Raw genomic sequence first — 23,401 nt, 5'->3', positions numbered from 1 at the left:
AAAACCTTTACTACTGGATTTGCTACTGCACTGCTATAATACAGAATGGCAATAGCCCTCTACCATGTGTCTATACGCAAGATCTGTACTTAGATTTACCTGAACTAAAGAGAACATATATGCAGGAATATACTTCTTGTGAAGACATAGTCTATCTTATGTAGAGTGTGCGAGGAGCCTTAGTACCTGCTGGAAGATTAAGCTCCTATTTTTACATGTGTAAAATCATGCTGGTATTTGCAGTTGTTTCCAGTGTGTTTTCATGGCTCCCCGTTTGGTGTGCTCCTTTTGTGTCCTCTTTGGTGTGAGGAGTTGCTCTAAAGTTCTCACTGTTGTATTTCTGTCTTCCAAAGGAGTTTGACTTGGATGTGGTGGCTGTGGTGAATGATACAGTGGGCACAATGATGACTTGTGCTTATGAAGACCCAAACTGTGAAATTGGACTCATTGTGGGTATGTGTCAGAGCTGCTTTTAATTTGGCACTTTCTTACTAAAAAGCATGTCAACTTGTCTGTCTGTATTCTCATGGACACATCCCTGTGGTTAACTGAAAATATATCTGGGGTGTCCAGGAGTGAAAGATTTTGAGATTAACAGCTGCCCCTTCAGAAGTAAGCTGCAAGAAGGAGTTAGGAATGAAATTCAACAGCCAGCTTAGGTCTGTCCATGATCAGTTGAGATACAAGCATAGGCTGTAGTGCTGAACAAATCCTGTCTATCACTTTGCTGCTTGTGAAGTGAGCAAATATGGACTCAGCCTCACCAGCATCTTGGGTTAGTTTAGCCTGTCAGAGTTTCCCTGCCGGGGTGCTCAGGTAGCCCACAACTTCCCTTGAGCATGTGGTCTCTCAGAATAAACTTGTAAAGCACAGCCACAATACCTGAATGGCATGCGATAGAAAGCTCTGACAGACAAAGTGCAGCAACTGACAGCCTCTTTCCCAGAAGAGAGGCAACTGAAATAATTCCACAGGTGGCTGCCCATGCCTTTGCAAATGTCACGCTTGGGGTGCCTGAGGCATGGCGCGGTGCGTATTCCGAAAGCTCTCCATAGCAGTGGGTTTTCAGTGGGAGAGGACGGGATGAGGCACCTGCAAGCTTTAAGAATGCTTTCAGTTGTGAGGTGGCTTTGGAGGAAAATGCCACCAATTTTTCCTCCAGACAGTTGGAAAATGTCCAGGATGAATCAGCACAGGGCAGTGTGGGTAGGAAATTGTGTCTGCACAGCTCTGTCAGCGGTGTGTTTTCAGGGACAGAGTTCCCTGCAGGAAGGACAGCGTGTCCTTGGGGAGCTGAAAACATCTTCTGAGGACCGTCTGCTGCAGCCTTGCCAGATAGGCTCTCCAGCCAGTGTACCTGTGTGCAAAGCAGGGCACTGGAGGTGGTATGGGTACATCTGGGATAATGAGAGTGAAATCTCCAGCGCTCCAGCACCTCCCTCTGCCCTGCCTGAATTGCCTTGGCTTGACTGATGGTGCTTGCTGAGGAGCTACATGAGCCAGCAGTTGTCCTGCTGTCCTCAGTGCAGGGAGGTGTGTGGACTTTCCTGCTGTTGCTTGTCAAGGAAAAATATTCTTGCAAGGGCAAGTTCACATCATGCTGGTGCTCTGTTTGTGCCCAGTGCTGCCTCTCTTGCCCAGGAGAGCCGATGCTTTAGTCTCCACTGCTGAGTACTTTGGAAGCTGCCACTGATGAGTCCAGGTCTCTGCTTTTCATCTGCTGGCAACAGGAGATCATCTAGAAGCTTCTCAGTCTAACAGTCTGTATTGAATAGGTATTCACATATTCAGGCAGCCCTTACTTACCTTATTCTGGACAGTGAGATTTGGAGTTGGGAGGTTGGCCAGTGCTGATGGTCTACAACTGGGTTTGGTCCTGCAAACCTGGGTCTTGGTCTGCAAGCCCAAACTTCCTCTCCTCCCTGCCAGACCCAGTGCTGTGGCTCAGCTTTCCTGCAGCAGGGTAGTACTGTGGGAGGATCTAGTTTTGCTCAGACTTTATTGATATTGTACCCTAGAAAAATTGCAGAGGAACACAGACTTGTTTATATAATTGGTGCAGAATGTGTGATGCAGGGTTACATGAGAGTTTGGTAGGCAACTTCAAGAAAACTTTTGTTCCAGGTAGCTGCAAAAGATGCCTCTCTTTGCTAATAAGTCTTTGCTCTTAAGGCCTGTGGGTACATAGAGCACTTTGTAATTGCCACACTCCTTAGGATCTCCTTTAAGCAGAATCTGATATGGCATCATTTCAACATGGAAGTAACCTTCCTGCTGGAGAAGCTATTTAAGCAATTAGATAAAAAACAAAAAAAACAACCCCAAGCAAAATCTGAAATTATGCTGCAGTTAGCTGGTAAAACTCCTGGGGTTTTCTTTGGCCTCGTGCCTCAGAACTTGCTGAGGTTTTCAATTCGGCAAATTTCCCCCTGAATTTTGTGGAGCCTTGGGCTTTGTGGAAGGTGGCTCCTAACTTCAAAATCCAGCTGGCTGCTGGCTATGGTTTTGGGTTCAGTGGTGCAGGAAGGATGAAGGTTGGTATGCCAAAAGATGGCACTCCCTGTTCCTTGGCACTTCCCTGCTCCTCCCTGTAGCATGGGACCCTCAGCCCAGCTGGCCTGGGTGAGGCTCTTCTCTGAGCCATCTTAAGCAGTGCACCATAGCCCTAATAGTCTCCTTCAGTTTAGGATTATTGAAGAGTGGGATTTTTTTGTGATGTTTCAAATGATAATTTGACTTTATCATTCAGAAAAAAGCACATTCGTCCCCCAGAAGGGTTGTCAGGGCTGTCGTGCTTGTTCTAGCTTGTTTTGTTCTAAAGAGTAATTTCAGTATTTCCTTCTTTTAGGAACTGGCAGCAATGCCTGTTACATGGAAGAGATGAGAAACATAGAGATGGTGGATGGTGAGCAAGGACGGATGTGCGTGAACACAGAGTGGGGAGCATTCGGGGATAATGGATGCCTGGACGATATCAGGACAATATATGACAAAGCAGTTGATGACTATTCACTAAATGCTGGAAAGCAAAGGTACTGCAGGATAAATGGTGTGTTAAGTATAAGCCAGGCTGCCTGAAATGCTTTTAAGAGAGAATTTGATTTCTCCTAGTCGGAGAAGGCAGAGGTTAAGAGTGGAAGATGACTGCAGCCCTGCGGTCCTGTGGGATCTCCCTCTTTTGTGCTTTTATGAAGCTTATTTGCTGCTGTGGGACTTCAGCAGGGTTTTTGGTGAGAACTTCAAGAGCCTTGACATTACTAAGAGACCCTTTTTCTCACTGTGTTGTACTGAGGGAGTTAAGATGGCTTGTCATTCTTTTGTTCTTGGTCTCAGTTTAATCTCTTCTAGCTGAACTCTTTGTAGGGGGCTCTGCCTCTAGAAGTCTTCAGCTTAGACCAGCCAGCATGGTTGGAGTGTGGAGCTGCTCATTCAGGAGCTTTCTAGCAGTTGTAGCCAGCTCTTATTTAAGGCAGTTTTCTGGATGTCATGTTAGAGGACCTGCTTAATTATTGGCCCTGGAGTTTGCTTTTTGGGGTCTAGCTTTTGTCTGGGCAAGTTCTTCCCTGTCCCCTTCAAGAAAAGGCTGACAGGGAGGTGTACCCAGCACTGATAAAACTGGGTTGTGACTGCTGCGTGCCCAGACTACAGTTCTTCATAGTTTCTCTGCAGCAATGCTTTGATGCCAGGAGCTTTCAGAGTAAATCTGCCTGAAAACCTGGGGGATGCAGACAACTTGGCAGGTCCCTTGGGAAGCTCTTTAAAAGTTAGGGCTCAAGCTGACGCTGAGCAAGCCTGATGCAGCAGCAGAGTTGGCATGGAGTAAGAAGCCAAAGGCAATAGCAGAGACTTCCGGGGGGATTAATTTATTCCAGAGAGAGTTAGGCACTCAACAGGGAGGACACTTGCTGGGTACAAGCCTGAGAGAGCTCATAGTATTAAATGGATTGTGTGGCCTGCTTCCAGTGGGATGGCATGCTGGGCTCCACTCAATTCAGGGCAGAAACGCTGCTTTAGAGCTTCAGGAGGTGAAATAAAGGATTCTTTAATGAATGCACTTTTCATGAAGTGGAAGTGTTCAGTGCTCATTGGTAATGGCACAACTATAACAGAACCCCAAATGTTCCCTTCCAACCAGAATGATGCTGGAGAGGAAGGAGTGCAAAGCAGACTCCTGCGCTCCTCAGCACAGGGCTGCCATGTACCTTTGCCAAGCATCACTTATGGGCCGCTCCTTGTGTGCTTGGAAGAGATCTGCAGATGGAAAATATTCTCCCTCTCTATCCTGGGGGCAGGCCTGCATGGGAGACTCACATCCTGTGTGCAAAGTCAGGGGGCAAGAGGGGCTCAAGACAGCTTGGTTCCTTGCTGTGGTTTTTGGACTGCTTGTTCCATACTAGAAACGGGTGCTGGAAATAACTGAAAAGCTTAAACCAACCCTGGGCAGCCAGCTTGCTAGTTTAAAAGGCAGTGATTTTGTGAACATACTGGATGTACCTTTTCACATCCTTTACCTTTCACAGGGTTTGCAGCACAGTATTCCCATAAAAACGCTGCACTTGCAGTGACTACATTGTGATTTTCCTGTAATTTTGCTGCACAGAGCCACTGAGCGTTTTTTTTGTTGAAGGTCTCAGCCATGCTTCAAGAGGGCTCCCAAATGTGCAGTGGAGATATGTTTTCCCTGGGGTCTATTCAGAGCTGTCACTGGAGGACGCATGGCAAATTTGGCTTTCATCTGAGCATGGTTGTGCTCTCTGGTGACAGTTTTTCATTTCTTCCATCTGGTAGAAATACCAGCCATTGTTAACAACAGCCTGGCTGGGGGAACATGGTAGTAAGGAACAGATGAAGTGTTTGTACATGGGCTCACAAGGCTTCCCACTGACTCTTGATACTTTTTCTTGACCAATTTTTCTAGTAAATGGCCATTTTTTGTTGGGACATGAAATATGTAGTCTGTACGCAGGCATGTGCATGGGCAGAACGCCTGGTTGATAATACAGCTGCAATGCTGCTGCCTTTGCAAATGTGAGCAGTGTCCCTCTGAGCTGTGCTGCTGTCTTTCATTACAGGTATGAGAAAATGATCAGTGGGATGTACCTGGGGGAAATAGTCCGCAATATTTTGATTGACTTCACTAAACGGGGATTCCTGTTCAGAGGCCAGATTTCAGAGACACTGAAGACCAGACACATCTTTGAAACCAAGTTCCTTTCTCAGATTGAGAGGTAAGAACACTGCACAGGAGGCTGTTTTAGGGGGAAATAATATCATGTGGTCATGTGTCATGAGGTGACAGTGCTAGAGGGGAGGGACAGCTGGAAAGTATTGCTTGGTTCTCCAGAGATAATTTCGGTTTCAGTAAGAGGCTGCACATTTGTAGGAGGACTCTTTACAACATCATCTGAATTTCTAGTGATGCTTACTGCTAAATCATGGGAAGGACTGTCAAGGGTTCCCTTACTGTATTATTTTATTTGCTTGCTTGGAAATCAAGCCATTCTCCTGTGCCCCTTGTGTGTGTAGCTATAACTGTTGTACTGAATGAGGATTTCTTTACTGGATATTTTTGTGTCTTGATTGGACTCTGTATTTCAAAGCAATCTCAAAACCTGTTCAGTCTTTAAGAGGGGGAAAACCCTCAGGTGGGCATGAAAAGTATCTTCCTGAAATGCCCTTGGGTAAGAAGAGAGAAAGGGAGGCATTGCAGAGTGGACTTGGAGCCTCCTTTGCTGTCTTGTATCCCTCTCCTACACTGCAGAATGGTGCTGGTGTGAATGAATTTGCATTTCTTGAGGTCTCTTGCGCTGACAGGAAAGGCTGCTGCCTGATGTGGATGCATGGATGCAGCCATCAATATAGTGGATTTGTTGCAGTGGCTTGACTGAGGGAAATCTTTAACACTGTGCTCTTCTGCATCTGCAGTGACAGGTTAGCCTTGCTGCAGGTGCGAGCCATCCTCCAGCAGCTGGGGCTCAACAGCACCTGCGATGACAGTATCATTGTGAAGACAGTGTGCGGAGCAGTGTCGAGGCGAGCAGCTCAGTTATGCGGTGCTGGAATGGCTGCAATGGTAGATAAAATTAGGGAGAACAGAGGATTAGAGCACCTGGAGATAACAGTCGGTGTGGATGGAACTCTGTACAAACTACATCCACAGTAAGTATTCACTTTCTCCGCATGTATTTGCTTGTAATCTGTAGCTTGTTGCTTGTACATCCATTTTCTTGATGCACCAAACTGGTCTCTTTTATTTGCTAGGATAAGAACTACTTAAAAAGTTTTAATCAGGGGTGGCCAGGGCTTTCTAAAGGGCAACAAGAGGGACAAGAAGGAATTGGAAAGCATCCTTGGGGCAGTGAGAAACTGAAGGGGACACAGCTTGCTGAACATGTTGGAAGCTGCATAGCAAGGGAAGATTCTCTTTGCTATGCAAAGGCAATGACAGAGCAGTGCTGAAATGCCTGATGCCTCTTTGCAGGATGTTTCTGTTCAGTGTGCGGAGGAGATGGGTGGCTGCAAAGCAATGGCAGGTCAGGGCAGGAGTCTAAAAGAGCCTGCAGCAGGAGGAGGAGAGGACTAGTGCCCCTGTCTGGTGTGCATGAAGAGAGATGTGTAGGAAGGAGACAACTGTGCGTGATACCTTCTCTCCCCTTTGCTGTGATACTAGCAATCTAGGTTAACCCCACAAAGACAGAGAGGCAGGGGTGGGATGCAAGTGCATTTTTCCTTTAACTCCCACTGCTCCCAGTCTTCAAATCCACCCTTGTGTCTGTCCCATTAAACTGTCTTTATCTGAACCCAGTCAAGAGTTTTCTCGCTTTTACTCTTCCGATGCTCTCCCCCATCCCACTGTGGGGAGGAAATGAGAGAGTGGCTGTGTGCTGCTTAGATGCTGGCTGAGGTTAAACCACTACAGACCTAATTCTTTCCCCAGTGAAGGTAGGGGCATTGTAAAGGCCTGTGGCAGTGCTACGCTCTTGTAGGTGCTGCAGTACCTCCCTCACCCATTGCCATTGTTTCTTTTTACAGCTTTTCAAGGATCATGCACCAAACAGTCAAAGACCTGGCACCCAACTGCGATGTGACCTTCCTGCTGTCAGAAGACGGTAGCGGGAAGGGGGCAGCACTCATCACAGCAGTGGGATGCAGGCTTCGTGATGCCGAGCAGAACTGAACTCTACAATTGTGGCCCCGATTCTGTCTTGTGAGCACTTTCTCGTAAAGCAGTGACTGCATAGTCAGAACTGGTAAAAACCCAGAACTCACTGCTTTATCGGGGAAAAAGAAAATACAGCTAATGACGTAAAAAGTAGAATACAAGATAGAATGTGTGCTGTTAATAATATCTCCTGTTTCTGGACCCCAATCTGCATGTTTCTTATTCACCTTGTTGGTACCTTCCCCATCTGTAGGTCATGGAAAAATCAGTCTATAATTTCTGCAGCTGTCAAAAATCAGTTGTTGTCTAAGACGAAATTACCGCCAAGTGATATGCGTTGAGAGCTACCGTTGAATTGTACCAAATGTGTTCTTTGCGGCATCCCTGATAAGCGCACCGCCAACACACTGACCACCAGACCTGGTTGTTGATACTTCTAGTGAAGGGGAAGCAACAGTTCCCTCCTGCATATCTACCTACTGTTGTTTCATCTAAAGCAATTGTGAAAACATTATGGTATGTCAGCACTGTGCACGCACGTAACTATAGTGGGACTTGACAGTGCGACTTACTTGCTTCCTTGATGCCTGTTTTGTCATGGTAAAAGTAAACGCCCTTGTCCCACAGATCTGGTTCCATTGGTATTTCCCATTGCTTCTGTGAATAGTGTTGTGTTACTTGTTTCTCAGCAAGAAATCCCTGAAGATTAAAACAAAGTGGTTGGTGATTGGGGTAATCCAAATCTCCAGAGATGGGAAACTGGTAGGTTTATGGTCCCTATGAGAGTTGTGCTGTATTCTTCTGTTTAAGAGTTCTTATAAAAAATATTTTCTGTCTCTTCTTGTCAGTCTAGATCAGGGCACCACAGCTGCTCTTCTACTGAATCTGCAGCTAGTCAGTGTCACTCGGATGTGTATACTTCCGTCTCTCGCCTTAAATGGGTATTTGCTTCCACACAAAGCTTTAATCTTTAATAGTGTTAATTAAGCTGCCACTCAAAACGCAAACATGCAGCTAGAGTTAGTGATCAGAAAGGAATATGAGGGTTTGAATTTGATCTTGCCTTTGATGACCTGGGTGCGTAAACTAAACAAGCCAGAAAGCCAAAATCAGACCCAGCTTATTCCAAGGATTAAAGCAACAACAAAGATCATATGCACTTGGTGTATACTGTCCTCTGTCGAGTCAATGCCATTATTATATTTGCATACCAGTCATATTACTTAAATTGAGACACAGGAAGGTAAATGTTGAAAACATTTGCAAGTCACACCACTTTCTGCAACAAGGGAGACCACACAGTAGTCCTTAATTCCTGCTCTTCTACCAAAAATGAATTTGAGATGTCTGCATGGTTTTCCCTGCTGCCTTTTCCTGCAGAAAGTAGGTGGAAATTTGCAGGCTATTCCTCTTTGTCCTTGTTCCACTCCCCAAAGATTTGGATTGCTCTACCTATCAGTATCATTTCAATATGCATTATGGTGCACTGTGAGTGAATGTTGTAAAGTAACACGTAAGTCACAGTCGTTGCAGCTTTAAGTGTGTGTCTACCTGAAAAATCGCATGCCTAAGTGGTTTTGCAAAGGTAGAGAGTCTTTTTACTTTGCACACTAGTAGCTCTGGTACTAGTGTTACGTGATATTTGTGAAAATATTAAACTTTTTTTGATGTGCGTTAACTGGTGTTTAGTGGTTCTTTCTGGAAGAGGTGCTGTTGGCTGGTGGCTTAGTGCTTTGGGAAGAGCTATTGTGTAGGGAGAGCTGCAAACTAATCCCAGTGGTGCCTGTGTTTTGTGTGTGTGTTTTTATTCCCGGGCATTCCGGGTCAGGTTCAAATAGGGTGGATTTTACCCCAGGTCCCTATGCCTCGTGTTTCCTAATGCAGTTCAGCAGAGGCACAGAGCTGACAATGCCCAAGTCTTAGGGACATGTAGTTTGTCTGGGTGCATCTCACGCAGGAGGATCTGCAGTGCAGGAAAACTTCAGTGCACTGCACCAAAACCAATGTGATTATATCAGGTAGATACACAGTGATGGATATGTTACAGTCGCTGTGTCCCCAAAGAAGTCTGATGCATGTCAGAGTCTGTTACACTCCCTGTGTGCATAGGCTTAATGTTTGCAGAATCACAGGTTCTTATACACTGTTTTGCACATCCTGTGTTGGAGTTCCTTTTGAAAGACCCTTTTGCACACACTAAAGCTGTGCTTCTCCAATAATCCATTTTATGTTACAGCTTGAATAGTCGCTGACACCCTTCATGTGCAGCTGTGACCCCAATAGGAGACAGAAGGCGGCGAGAAACTTTTTGTGTGCAGGGGACATGTTACATTTTAACTGCTTGGATATTTGCAAATCTTATGCGTGCCATCAGCAGTGCTATAGGGGTAGTGTGAGCTGTCCCTAAGGACCTGGGTTTGGAGCTCTTCAGCATCTGAGGGCTTGGGTCAGTGCAGGATAGAGGATGAATGAGAAGTGAAAGTTAAGCTTGGTCTTGGGATGACTGTGAATTTTGAAGATGCTGGCATAGGTTGTTTTGTTTATTGGATCCAGCCCATAACAAATAGGGTGTGAGTTTGTGTTTCTGACAGCACAATTCTTCCTACTGTGGACCATAGATGATGTAGTTGATAAGACACGGCAGTTCTTTTTCAAAGGGAGATCTGATGGGCTTTCCATTTCCAGACTACTTCTTACCTCTAGGAAGCTGTTCCAAGTGAATCACAAGCTATAACTGTCTGAAGAAATGTCTCCGATGTTATCCAAGCAATGACTGAGATGTCTTACTTAAAGCTTTTAGGCTTGGTGAATAAAATCCTAGTCCTCTTAATTGTTAACATGTAGTTACTGCAATATGAACACAGAATCTTACATTTCCTGGGGAAAAGACCATTTGCATACCACTGTTGTAATGTTATCTGCTCCTTACTCCTCTGGGGATTCTCTCAGAAGCCTTTTGAATGGGTTTTAAAACAAGCAGACTTTGTTTAGTTTTGTTTTCTTAAGAAAATAGCAGAAGGCAAAATAAAGTGTTTCTGAACTTCTGAACCCTGTTTTGTGCTTTTTGTTCATTCCTTTGCCATAAAAATTAGTTTTTCCAAGTATTTTTCTTTGCTGGCTGCAGGGACTCCATTGCTGCTTAGAGTACAGGTGACTGTGAAGAGGAGGGATTTATTGCTGACCCGTAGGTGTTTTACTGCTGCACAGTATTTAATCATGTCTGTATTTATATGAAGAATTGCATGTATTTACTATGGAGCATGGTGTTCCCGTTACCCCATGTATCACAGAAGTACTGTAATCTGCCTTGGCATGCCTTGCGGTATCTAACAAGGGCTCAGAGCATCTCTGCTTTCTTAACTCTTGCTGGTTTTACCAAAGTAACTTTTCAGGATCTGCAGTGTGAGTCCTTCAGGGCACAGGGACTTTCACTTGTGACCTGAAGAAATCATCCATCCTCTGCTTCCTGCACCTGAACAAGAGAGAAAGATGCCTTGAGCTGTCAGAAGACATTGGTGCCTATCAGGGACTGTACAGGGGAGGGACTGCCAGCGCACTTGTGACATTTGGGCGTCTGAAATAGGTTCTTGCTGGCTGTTAAGGTGTGATGGAAGCTGTGATGCTGAAGATAGGCCTGTTTGGTCTAAGAAGATTTGCATTAGAAAGCTGCAGGATTTAAAGGGTTTAAAGGCCTCATACAATTACATTGGGTGAGCATGGGTGAAGTAAAGCTTATGTATATGAAATAGTGAACTCTGCATGTATGTGCCATTCAGTTCCTTGGAGCAAGAGTCTTTGCAACCTCTAGTCTGATCCCAGAGATCTGTGCCTTGCAGAGCATTCCTCCCTAATTGTTTTGAATCCCTTCAAAAAAGACTCAGTGATGGCTGGCTTTAAATGCCTCTTTCTGCTCTTCCTTTCCCTTGTGTGCACCAGTAGTACAGTCTTGGGAAGAGCAGGCTGGCCAGTTAAGAGGGCTGGACAGATAACATCTAGATTAGACACTACCTGCTGGAATGATTTAAAATAACTCTTTAAGAAGGGCATACAGCCCTGTGCTCTGTTGTCCCATTAGCGAGACAAGTTTGTTTGCAACATAATTGTTCTCCACAGCAGCCAGGGATGTGAGGCAGGTTAAGTGGAGAAGTAAAGTCATGCCCTTGAGTACTCTTGCAGTTCAAGCCACAAACTTTTCTCTGAATTTATTGCAGAATTTAATCCTTCGTAGTTTTGCTTTCACAGAGCAAGGTGAAATATTTTAAATAACTGGATCTTTCTGACATTGTAGGAGCTTTTTGTATGCTAATGTATGTCTCTGTGATAGTATATACAAACTTGTCATGAAAGGTGAAGGTGATTCTGAGGTGCTAATTATTGCACCAGTATTAAATGCTGTATTACTTTTATATAAATGTTTATATTGCAGCTTCTCTTGATTTGCATGCCTGCACATAATACCTCAGGCTTTGAAGATGGTATTTCAGCCTTTATTTTCATATCTGAAAAGAGAAGAACAGTGATGATAAATATGGGGTAAGTCTGGAAAGGGAAGATGAAGGGGACTATCTGGGAAGAGACAGCGATGGGGAGACTGTTGTTAGGACTAAGAGGAGATAAAGGAGATGGATTCAGATTGTAACCACGAGCCCTGACCAAGCCAGTGAGCATCACACACCAGGCTACTGACCCTTCAGAGACTCTCACTTTCCAAACTGGGCACAACAATTAACAATGTGAAGTTGGATAAATCACTTGGGTACAATTTAATAGGAAAATGACATTTTGGTACAAGGTAGTAGAAATGCATCCAACAAAGACATCTTCAGTAACTGACTTGTAACTGATGTGGGACAGTGCTGATGAAATTGCAGGCATGAGACTCTCAGAATTCAGAAAATTTTCAGGGCAGGCTTTTCAGTCCGGATGTGTTAGTGTTTGCCTTTGTTCTTTGCTCCACAGTCATGTCCACCATGGGGCTGCTGGGCCATGGGACTCCAGTTGCACACGTAGCCCCAAGGGTCCATCCAAACTGGACCAAATGTGCCCCAGCCTTTCTGCTTCACCACCCCTTTTCCAGATTTAAGTGTCTTGGTGCAACAGAAAGGAGGTCGCTATCTGGAAGAGAATAATTGATAATTCTAGTGATGGACAGTGCCTCCGGTCTGCTTTGCGGCTCACCTCACAGGCAAGCTCTCTGTGTTCTGTATTGCAGTTGTTGGTGTAGGAGAGAGCTGATCCTGTATACATAGCTGGGTGATATTTGAGCCCATGTGGATACAAGCATTATCAATAGGCTGCTTTCAATGCTGATGGCATATAAAAACATCCTGACAGAAACACTTGCTCCAGAAAAAAGGACCAGTCTCAGGCTTCTATAAATCTGCTGCCTTGGAATTCTGAATTAGAACAAAGCCAGAAACAGAAGGAGAAAATCAGAGTGTTAGCTGGGTGAGGGTAAATGATGTCTTCTCCTTCTCATTCAATTGAGTTTCTGTATCAAAACTTGTTGTTCTTGACTTCCGGTGGGTTGTCTGGTAAAGAGATGGGGACGTGAGTTTGAGTTTGTCTTTCTCAGTTGCTTTTATGCATGGACACCACCGGAAGGCTAATTTGAAGCCGGAACGAAACCTATACATGCAAGAAAAGAAATGAAATGGTGAATTGATCTTTTTAATTGCACAGAGAAAGAGCAAATGCGTGACTTGGTTTTACCTCTGAATGTCCATGCAAAAAAATGTTTCTATTGAAATCAAAGAAGTGAGATGAAGAGCTAAATGTATAAAACCATGGAGGAGAAGTGCAATAGTTCATGATGAGATTTCCTTATATTTTAAGTAAATATATATGATCAGTGAAATGGCAGGATGTCTGATATGCTCAGTAGACGGTGATGACCATGCTGATAGCAGCATTTGTGAGAAGTGTAGAATCTGAGAAAAATATGTGTGCTTTCCCACTGGAAGGTTTTTTAAAAATCATGAATAATTAAATGAGGAAGCTGTCTGCTTTCTGAGAGGAGAAGGATGTGTTTGGATGCTTGGCTTTAAGTGCAGATTGGCTGAATGGGCTGCAAAGCTGCCGCCTTTTGTAAGTTTATGGGCAGGATGCTGTTCGAAATGCTCCTAAGGACTGAGCTTCCTTGCATCACCCTGGAGTTAAGCGTTTTGCTGGTGAAAACGCAATGAAACTGCACTGGAGGTGCTGGATAAGGTGTATAATAAATACCCTTAAAGCTTACTGCTCACTGCGCAAGCAGCTAGGCTGAAGAGAGATGCAGATTAGGGAAGGGTCTGTCAGTAGGATGCGCGGGCAGGATCTGGCATGGATATCCGCAAGGCAGCCAGAGCAGCTCCCCATACTCGGCGTCCTGCCGCGCCAGCGTCCCAGGAGCAGCCGTCCTTACCACAGCGAAAGAGGGACATCTCTTGGCACAACGGGGTTGTGCTCTCCCAGCCACTCGCTCGCGGCAGCCTGCCGGGATGGGACTCCTGGCAGGTCACCCGTGAGCTGCTCCTATTGCCCACAGGGGTGAGACCAGGCCCTGTGTGAGGGGCACAGGGCTGTGCTGGGAGGGCGGTGGTCTGGGAGGAATGGCTGGCCAACCCAGCCCAGCATTAGGTCAGCAGATGCATTGCAGGGGTTACAGATTCCTCTCTCCTTCCTTGGAAATAAGGGAGTCTGTGTGTGGAAATGTGTACAAGAGTGGCTCTGCTGATCATATGCCTGCTGCCTGTGCTTTGTTCAGAGGCTGAAAATCTTAAGGGTTGAATTAAAATCTCACTCATGGTGTGGATCATCTCACATTATTAGCAGAGTATAATTTGTCTGTTCAGCCTAAGCACTGCAGTTGAAAATCACAGTTGTTCTCACCTCCAGGGATTTTTGCTTTTTCAGATTGAGATTTTTGTTTTCTCTGCTCACTCACATGCACACTACTCACCTTTGGTTAAGGCAGCAGTATATGATGGGGTTGTACATTGTTGAACTCATGGCAAGGAGAAAGACTGCAAGATAAACCTGTTGAATGTATTTCTGCTGGTAGATGTCTTCCTTGAAGCTTCCCAGGATGAAGTATATGTGATAGGGCAGCCAGCAGACAGCAAAAATAATCACAACTACCACCATGGTCTTCACAAACTAGGAAAACAAAACCACTGTGTTATTCCTGGGCCTCTGGGTGGTCATATGAGCCTTCTGGGGAAATGGGAAATGCTGCATTTGGTTTGGGTCTGTTTTCTACTCCTGAAGTGCTGCATATGGTATGTAGACCTGAGCTGTTAGGGCAAAAAACCCGAGCACTGATGATGGAAACCAGGAACAGCCTGAGAGAGCAAATGATTCCTGGTGCACCGAGTGGACTTTCTGCGGAGGAACTGCTTGCAGCTACATCAGAGGGATGTAGTAGGGAAATGAGGTAACTGCTGTTGCATTGAAACCTCTCCCACCCTGTCCAGAGTTTTGCCCTGGTTTATCCTGCACTGTGTGGCTTCCCTGGACACTGGGCTTCACTCTCTAAGGACTGCTGGGAACTGGCCTGCTGCCTACTGATGTGAGCCTTTCTTCTCTGGATGATGGCTGGCGCATGTAGATCACAATTTCTTTTCATACTTGCTGGGTGATGCCCTTTACCCCCAGCTCAAAATATTTTGTCAACCTTTCATGCCCAATCCCACAAGAGTTTGTATCAAATGGAAGCTCCATTTTGGAATTGGAGCCAGCAGCACTGGTGCGTTGAGAGTAATTATTTTTAAGTTTCACTTCTGACCTTTTTTTTGGCATTAACTTGGTGTTCGTAGCGGGCTCTGTTAAGGTGGTTGCCTGGAACTGCACTGCTCCACAGAGTAATTCCTATAATGCTGTATGCAACAAACATCACCAGTAAAGGCAGTAAATAAATCAACACGATCACTGCAATGTGATACCTGAAAAAGAAGAACAAGCATGTTTTCATAGTCAGTATGTCTCTTGAAAGGCTCTTTCAGAAATTGCCATTTGGACATGTATGCCTGGCTCCCATGAAGTTCAACTTCAAAGCACAAAGAAGCAGAAATTTTGCCTACAAACATCATTACAGGGACTTCTGTAAACAGCAAGAGCTTATCTCTCTTGTGTTGTAACGATTAGTCCTTGGACTGGATTCACTGTTCTTTCAAGATGAAATAATATGGTTTATTTTCTATCAGAGAGCACTGAACTTTGCTATCCCTCTGCAGTCGAGAAAGAGACACATCTAAGACTTGTGCTGTAAAGATATGAACCTTATATGACAGATATTGAAAAGGGATATTCTGAAAACCACAGAGCAACTTGACAAATGCAGTGTTGCCAACAGCTCATTTTGGCAACAGTGAAAATACCTGGATCAGGAACTGCAAGATGTAGCTGACTGCTAACAGCATGCACAAAGCCATCAGGTAAGACTGCAGACAGCAAGGAAGGAATATTGCCTGCTTACAGCGTGCAGAAAGTGAATGGCAGTTATTGCTGTACTTGTGTTCCTGGCTGGTTTTGTTTGTGTGTGTGCACACAATCATGTATCACCAACAGGCTACTTACTGGGTTACTGCTCCAGCCAAAAGTGCTGGCACCTCCTTTGGCTGTGTTTTAGCTCAGCCCTTCTTAGCCTTCCACGTTACCCTGCAAGCTTCTGCTGGTTCCTTCATGCTGGGGGTCGATTATTTTAAGCAACCACCATTTATAGGGAGGGAACAACCTGCTCACTCGGTTACAGCAGCTGTCAAATTAACATAAACAGTGTAAAAACTAGGATTAGGCAAGAGGGCTCTGGCACACACTGCTGGCAATGGCCACAAAAGGCTGGGTGCAAATGGTCTTTCTCAGCATGACAACGCCCTGGAGTTACTTGCTGCATTAGCGAGCGGGGTCCACTGCTTTGCAGAGGGCTGTCGAAATGGGTGTTGGGGTGCACGGTGGTGTTTGCTGCTTGGAATGTTTGCAGATATCAAAGTGGTGGCTGCATATAGAAAAATATTGTATCTGTGAAACATGGCAAGTCCCTGCCTGTTTTCCACCTTTCCCAACTGTCCTCAGAGCAGTACCTCTTTTGAAGGTCTAATCAGCAAAGCCCTTTTAGAGTTCCCATCCTGTGAGGAACAGGAGAGGATAGGAGCCTAAGCGGCTCATGACAAAAAGGAACTTTTAGTGTTGTAATTTTGCTGCTTTGCTGCAAAGTTAACCTGTCGCGAGTTAAAAATAAAATTATCCTCTTGTGGTTAAGGTTTTTTATTTTGGTTAAAGTTCTACAGATTCAGTCCCTTTGCATCCAGTATTTCTCAGGCACTGGCAGTCACAGCAGTACATTGTTTGAGTCTTTTTTTCACCTGTTTCTATCATACTTATACACATTTTTCCCACAGAAAAGGATTTTCCTTTGTTCTGAAGTCTAGAAATCTTGAAGGCTGCTTTTACTCAACTACGAAGGATTTTGAGAACCCACAGTCAACAGAGGAACCCAGTTTTCCACTGCTGTTTTTTTTCTTTGGGTTTCTTAGTATTTCTTTCCCTCTGTATTGGGACTAGCACATGAATGGCATATGGCTTTTTTTCTCAGTGGTCTGTACTGCAGGCATCTGTCCCAACAGCTCCATCACTCAAGATGATTTCTGGGGAGCACTGCTTCCAACTTCCTCTCCAGGAGAGCTACTGCAACCTGCAAGTCTGAGGCTGTTCAGGGAGAGTAAGCTGGTGAATGAAGTCATGTTCTGAGTTCAGGAACTGCTGCTCCTAAGCTGGGGATCCCAGAAAGAACCTGCCCCATTATTTGCATTCAGGACCAGCCTGTCCAATTTGCCAGAGGTTTTTGTCACTATACTGGGAAATTCTTGTTTCAAACCATGGATGCGGGAGAAATAAACCTCACACTAAACTTCATCTAAATGGTCATCAGTGACTTACTTAAAAGCAATCAGCTATTACCCCTACTTCTTAATCGACAGGAGCTTGCACACTGTGTTTCCCAGCATGTGTCATGGGCTACCAGCCAAGGACCCCTGGGAGGAGCATCACCCAACATGACGTGAGCCTGATTTTACTCTTTATTCTTCTGTGACTCTGGAGACTGGGGACAACTGGGCACCAGTGGCTGGATTTGCTGCAAGTTGCCCAAACTTACATAGAGCTTCTGAAACTTGGCACATATTAGTGTGAGAAACAGTTGATTTGGTAATAACTAACCATAGGAGGCATCCAGCTGTCTGCCAGAAATGAAGACTGAGAAGGGAAAAATGTCCCTGGTACATGCAGCTGGACAAAAGCAGTTCACAGTGAAGAAGAGACACGGGGAGTTTAGCACTTTCTTTTGGTTTGAAAAATTGTTTCCATTTTGTTAATGGATTTGTTCCTTTTCTGCAGTTCTTCCATTACTTCTTAGTATAAATATGTTTTGCTTGATAAATTTCTCAAACTACTCTGTGTATCATGTACTTTGAATAATGATTAATCACAGCACATCCCCCAAATGCAAGGTATGGCTTGTTTCATGTGTCTGAACAATCATGTTTTAAAGCAGGAGGAAATTGCTGTGACGGTCAGGAGCTTTTGGGAGCACGTATGTGTGCCCAGATAAGTCGATCTGTAAAACCTTAGGATATTTGAAACATGTTCCTCCTTCCCACTCCTCCCCTAACCCAAACAAGCAGCCTGATTTTTAAGCTAAATGCTTAGCTTTCAGCATTAAAGATACCCAGTTTCTTCCTGCCTGATAGAGGGAGAAAAATCCAAAATCCTTGGAACCAGGCTGTGCTGGTTTCTCTTAAATCCACTGAGCCCTTTATCTGGGGTGTCTAGATCTTATAACCAGTTTTCAGAGGAGGGGAGGATAGATCACCCTTCCCTACCCTGAGCAGTGATCACCTGGAGCTTTTTCCACAGCTGGCTGAAACTGAGCTTAGATTGCCTGCCTCACACCCATATTCCCCTGCTGTGTGGTTCCACCCTGCCCGCTCTCCCTGTAGCCAACAGTTTGGAAATTAAATGAATTTCCTGTTTAATGTTCGCATGAATTAGGAGTTTTCTCATTTCTCTTACGTGAGCTGGTGCTTTGAGCCGACATCATCCGGCCAGACAACGATGCATTTTGTCGTTCCATTGTCCATCATGATCTCAGCGTAGAAGCACTGTGGGAAGGCAAGCCCAAATGCCACCAGCCAGATTATCCCTATGATGACTCTGGTGCTTCCAGCAGAGAGCCTGGGCTTGAAGGGATGAATTATTGCCACGTACCTGCAAGAAAAATAGGTAATGCTTTCACAGTTGCGTTGGTAATCTATACAACAAATACAAGCAAGTGTAAAAACTCACCAGAATGGTATAGTGGGCTTTATTTATAGAGAGATTTTGATAGGTTCCATGCTATAAATAATTTGAAGGACCTAAATATCTTCTGAAGAGAACAACTGCAAGTCATGGGGAATGGTTTAAGGTATGAGGAGGAAGCAGTCATCTGTGCCTTCTGGATATGGTCTTTGTAAGTATTCCCCTTTCTTGGAGTTTTAAAATTTTTTTTAAAATTAATTTTTCAAATGCTTAATGTGTTTGGTCTGGAATTCCATGCTGTGAGCTGTTAATGTTAGTTTAGAGATACGTGTTGTTTAAAACTGTGCCATGTCTCCTTCCTCTACCAAAAGAAAAGCCCCGAATGCTCTTTTTCCCCCAAATTATGTTGACCTCCTGTGATGCCCCATGTTATCACAACAGCAGACTGGGGTCTTGAGTATCCTTTACCCTAAATTATTCCCCACTGATTCTTAGCCGTGGAAAACTCTTGTGCCATCCACCTCTGCCTGTAAATGCTCAAGTGCTTGTGCTTGCAGTGGAAAAGAAAGGCTGACCCTTTTATCCCACACCTGCTCAGAGCCCTCATGGCACATCTGACTATTGGATTACACGCAAGCCTGGGGCGCTCTCTGGTTTTAAGTTCCCTGTGTAGAAATGCATGGTATCGTAATGACTACATAATCAATTATGCATTTCTTGTCATACTTTCTGTACTCTTCGACATGGTTGTTACAAAGGCAGAACGAAGTGGAAAATGCCAATTGCCTCCTTGTTTTCATAGCAAAAATCTGACAAACCCTGTGCTGTCTCTTGGCCAGGTCACTGGGAGGGAGCTCTGCCTGGCTGCTGGTGCAGGGTAGAGGGCGGCTGCATGGACAGGCGGCACAGTAAGTAAGCCCGAGCTGCCTGGCAGCAGAGCCTTTTTTAGCTATAAAATTTCCATGTTGCCTTGCTTTTCTTTAGCTCATCATAGGCAGTATTATACAGTGCTCAAATCTGGTCAGGGAGGAACCAAGTGTGAATATTCTCTAGAATTGATTTGTGACTCTCAGTGAAACACAAATCCTGTATATAAATGATGCCACTCAACTGTGCTGCTGAAGCAGCCTAAGTTGCAGGTACAGAAGGTGTTACCTGGGCTGCTGGGTGAAGGCTTTCCTACTCAGCCAGAGGTGCATCCAAGGCGAGTGGTGCTTTTAGGCAAGCTCCTGCCCATTGGAGTTGGATTTACTGAATCTGCTCAGGTCTTCTGGCTACTCTTGCTGTGTGGCAGGGCTGCCTTTGCCCCCTACTGCTCATGCTCCCTCTGCCCTCTCTCCAAGCCCTGCTCCCAGGAAGGCCAATAGTATCCTGGGGTGCATTAGAAAGAGTGTGGCTAGCAGGTCGAGGGAGATGGTCCTCTCGCTCTGCTCTGCCCTGCCCTAGTGAGACCACACCTGGAGTACTGTGTCCAGTGCTGGGCTCCTCAGTACAAGAAAGACAAGGAGCTACTGGAGAGGGTCCAGCAGAGGGCTACAGAGATAAACAGGGGTCTGGAGCATCCCTCTTATGAGGAAAGGCTGAGAGAGCTGTGTCTGTTTAGCCTGGAGAAGAAACGACTGAGAGGGGGTCTTGTCAATGCATACAAGTATGCTCAATGGCAGGTGTCAGATCCTGATCAGGATGGAGCCAGACTCTTTTCAATGGTGTCCAGTGACAGGGTAAGGGGCAATGGGCACAAACTGAGACACAGAAAGTGCCATCTAAACATGAGGGAAAACTTATTTACACTGAGGGTAGCAGAGTAGTGGAACAGGCTGCACAGAGAGGTTGTGGAGTTGTCTTCTCTGGAAAGATTCAAAACCCGCCTGGTTGTGATCCTGTGCAACCTTCTCTAGGTGAGCCTGCTTTAGCAGGGGGTTGGATCATCTCCAGAAGTCCTTTCTGACCCCAGCCATTCTGTGTTCTGTAAACCCAACAGTGAGCAATATAGCTAGGGCCTTTCCCACAGCAGACAAGGATGACTTTTAGAGCTGTCACTTCTCAGCCTCCTTCCTTACAAGAAACCACTTCAAAAGACACTGTTTTAGCAAAGTTAAACAACGGACCCCAAGTGGACGCAAGTTCTCATAACAATAAATGGAAGCCGCGAGTTTCCAGGAGACAGTGTCAGGATCTATTTTAAGGCTAAGCAAAGAATAGCTAAATATGGTTTGCAGCGAGATGCCAAGTTTTCTTTCTGATCCGTGCCATGTGACTGAAGAGATTTTGGCTGTAAAGGTACTTTCGCCAGAAGTCCACAAGGAATGGGAGTGGCGAGACGTGAGGACAGGCTGAAATGGATTTTGTTTGGTTTTTTAAATAATATTTTTTGGCAGACCACATGTATAAAATAGCAGTTACCAACAACTCATTATTAAAAAGAACAGCAAAAGAGTACTTGAGTCTAAAACTGAGCTGTCATTACTTCTAAATAGGGATTTACTTTCATCTGGACAACTGCAGGCTGATAAACACATCACTCATCCCTGTTCTTATTAGCAATCCTTCCAGTAACCACAGAAGCCACTACCCTGTGCTGTGCCATATCCCCAGCTCCAGTGTGGGTTGCAGCAGGCGTCACAGGCACACAGGGCAAAGCCACCTTTCTCCTGCTAGTTTGTTTATCTGGTTTGATTTGTCTATTGATTGCTTCCTGCAGCTGGGCGTGCCGAGGTGAGCCAAGCTGTGAGCAGGACAGAGGTTACGAATGTGACCCCAATGACTCACGGAGCAATGCTTTTTGCATAGCTCCAGAGGGATGCTGGCTCTGCTCCTGAGGGAGCCGGGAGGGCCTTTTGTGGATTCACATCCGTGATAAGGAGTGGGGGAAACCTGAACAAAACTGCGAAGTCAACAGGAGGGCTTGATGAAGGACTGACAAGTTTTCTGGATTCAGTATTGGGCTGCCCCAGGGAAGACCTTTGCCGTCAGGTTAAGCAGGGACATAGGATGAAAAAGATACAGATGTTTCCAGCACCAGGCAGAGAGTGGAAATAATGGACAGACGACAGGAAGGATAAAGGGAAGGAGAGCAAAGAGCCTAGAAGGGAGCTTAACCTCCTCAACTTCTTTCACATGCCATTGCCTTTAAAAGAGGAAATTCCCATGGATTTTTTGGCCTCTTTCTAGTAAAAAGAAAAACAGCATCAGGCTACTTAACAATGAGCTGTAAACACATTCAGACTCCGCAAATTTAAGCTTGAGTGAAACAGACTTGGCAGACGTAAAAGAGCATGATGAAAATGCCAAATTACTTTAGAAGTCAAACAAAATCATTGTAATTACTTTCCTCCCTCTTGGAATAAGTCATTCCTGTGAACTCTTGGAGCAGACTGACATTCTGGATCCAACTCCCATTATTTCTGGTGGTTTGCTGGACTCACAAGCAGAATCTTGGATGCTGACACATTCAGCACTCCAATATATGCCTATCACTCCAGCTCTGTCCAAATGATGGGTCCTTCTCGTGGTTTAAAAAAAAAAATAAATAAAATGGTTTGCAGGATGACTGGGAAACAATTTGTGATCAGTAATGTGGGAACAACAAAATACCATCCACTGCCACTTGGTATGGATTTGGGTGTGATTCAGACGAGGGATAAACCAGAAGAGCCTTCCTTTCACACCATAACTAGGATCAAACCCCACAGTCTGTTTGCTTGGCACTCCTCTCACTTTGCTGATAAGGCACCTGATAGAGTAGGTGCAGGACAATTGCACAAAGTATTGCAAGAATTTTTTATAGCTTACAGTGGATTTTTTGGACCTTATCTTCTCCATTCACCTCTTACCTCTCTGCAGCCACAGCTGTCATGGAATAAATGCTCACAAACATTGCAGTGATGGGAAACCAGTTCTGAAACCTGCAGAATTCCTCACCAAAATACCAGACGTTGTGACTGGCGTAAATAAAGTTGAAGATGGTATTGAAAGTGGACATCAGCAAATCCGAAAGAGCCAAATTAACGATAAAGTAATTGGTAGCGGTCCTCATTCTCCTGTGTGCAAGAATAATCCAAATGATGGTGATGTTGCCAACGATGGATGTGATAACAATGAAGGAATAGGTGATAGCCCACAAAGCAATTCGCCAGCCCGGTTGGGTAAACTGGGTTACTGCTGTCCAGTTGCTGCTGTCCTCAAGGGACTCAGTTTGTGACATATTGCTAGCATTTAAAACGGAAAATGTGCTCATGGTTTTTTTTCTTCAGCGAAGCATAAAATGAAATCTTCCGGCATCTGCTAATTTTCTTGCAGTAGATGCTGCCGCTATGAATCCCCATGCATATGACCTAAGTGCCATTAAAAAGATGTTGGGATGAGATGTCTCATGTCCTCTCGTCCTGTTTTCCAAATGACGCCATGTAGTTTCAGGAGATGAGTGGTACCGAGGGACCCTTCCTTGCCTGGCATTTTAACCTATGCTTGAAGAGCAAAAACTAGAGAACAACTCTCTTCCTTTAGATTATTTGTAGGGCCAAGAAAACGTAAAAGGAAATATCAAGCCAGGAAAAACTTCAATCCAAGTGGAAATCCTTCTTTTTGAGGGCAGTGGTTTTCCAAGGCACCAGGTATTTGATCCTCTGCAGCGAGACTGAGGACATTTGGTTTTCTTTGCCGATGTAACTGTTAAGGGTGAGGCAGGAGCTGTGCTGGGATAACTTCTCTGCGGAGTTTAAGGGGACTTTTGAAAGGAGGTGGAGTCTCTTGCAGGCGAAAACTAAACAACCAATTTGACATCAAATGAAATATGGCAAAATGGTACTTAAAAGTTCCCTCTCCTCCCCCCCAGCTTGTTCTGAAATAACTTCTGAAATGGATGTGCTGCTCTACCAGGATTTTACAGACTTAAATGCAAGGGTAGTTACTTTGCCAGGTTTATCAGTTCTGCAATCCTTGTATTTCCAGGACCCTGGCTTCCTG

The 23,401-nt window shown here is 45.0% G+C and overlaps 2 protein-coding genes across 3 annotated transcripts in view; one reads left to right on the top strand and one right to left on the bottom strand.

The window, feature by feature from the left end:
- LOC308223187 (hexokinase-1) overlaps positions 1-8,603 on the top strand; it is a 46,341-nt gene extending 37,738 nt beyond the window's left edge. For both annotated transcript variants that reach the window (XM_080621920.1, XM_080621921.1), the window contains exons 14-18: positions 354-453; positions 2,849-3,032; positions 5,073-5,228; positions 5,926-6,159; positions 7,033-8,603. In XM_080621920.1, the coding sequence (XP_080478046.1) occupies positions 354-453; positions 2,849-3,032; positions 5,073-5,228; positions 5,926-6,159; positions 7,033-7,177 (819 nt within the window). In that variant the 3' untranslated portion in view covers positions 7,178-8,603. The remainder of the gene's footprint in view (positions 1-353; positions 454-2,848; positions 3,033-5,072; positions 5,229-5,925; positions 6,160-7,032) is intronic.
- A 3,991-nt stretch (positions 8,604-12,594) lies between these two features.
- On the bottom strand, positions 12,595-22,673 carry TACR2 (tachykinin receptor 2; the record flags this gene model as incomplete). Its single annotated transcript, XM_080621508.1, has 5 exons — positions 12,595-12,790; positions 14,103-14,299; positions 14,928-15,084; positions 18,209-18,403; positions 22,270-22,673. 5 exons carry the CDS (start codon positions 22,671-22,673, stop codon positions 12,595-12,597), a joined length of 1,149 nt encoding a protein of 382 aa, XP_080477634.1.
- Between the last annotated feature and the right edge of the window lie 728 nt (positions 22,674-23,401).

Source organism: Psittacula echo, assembly GCF_963264785.1.
Source record: "Psittacula echo genome assembly, chromosome: 6".
Classification (NCBI taxonomy): domain Eukaryota; kingdom Metazoa; phylum Chordata; class Aves; order Psittaciformes; family Psittacidae; genus Psittacula; species Psittacula echo.
This window is presented reverse-complemented; position numbering and strand designations above follow the sequence as displayed.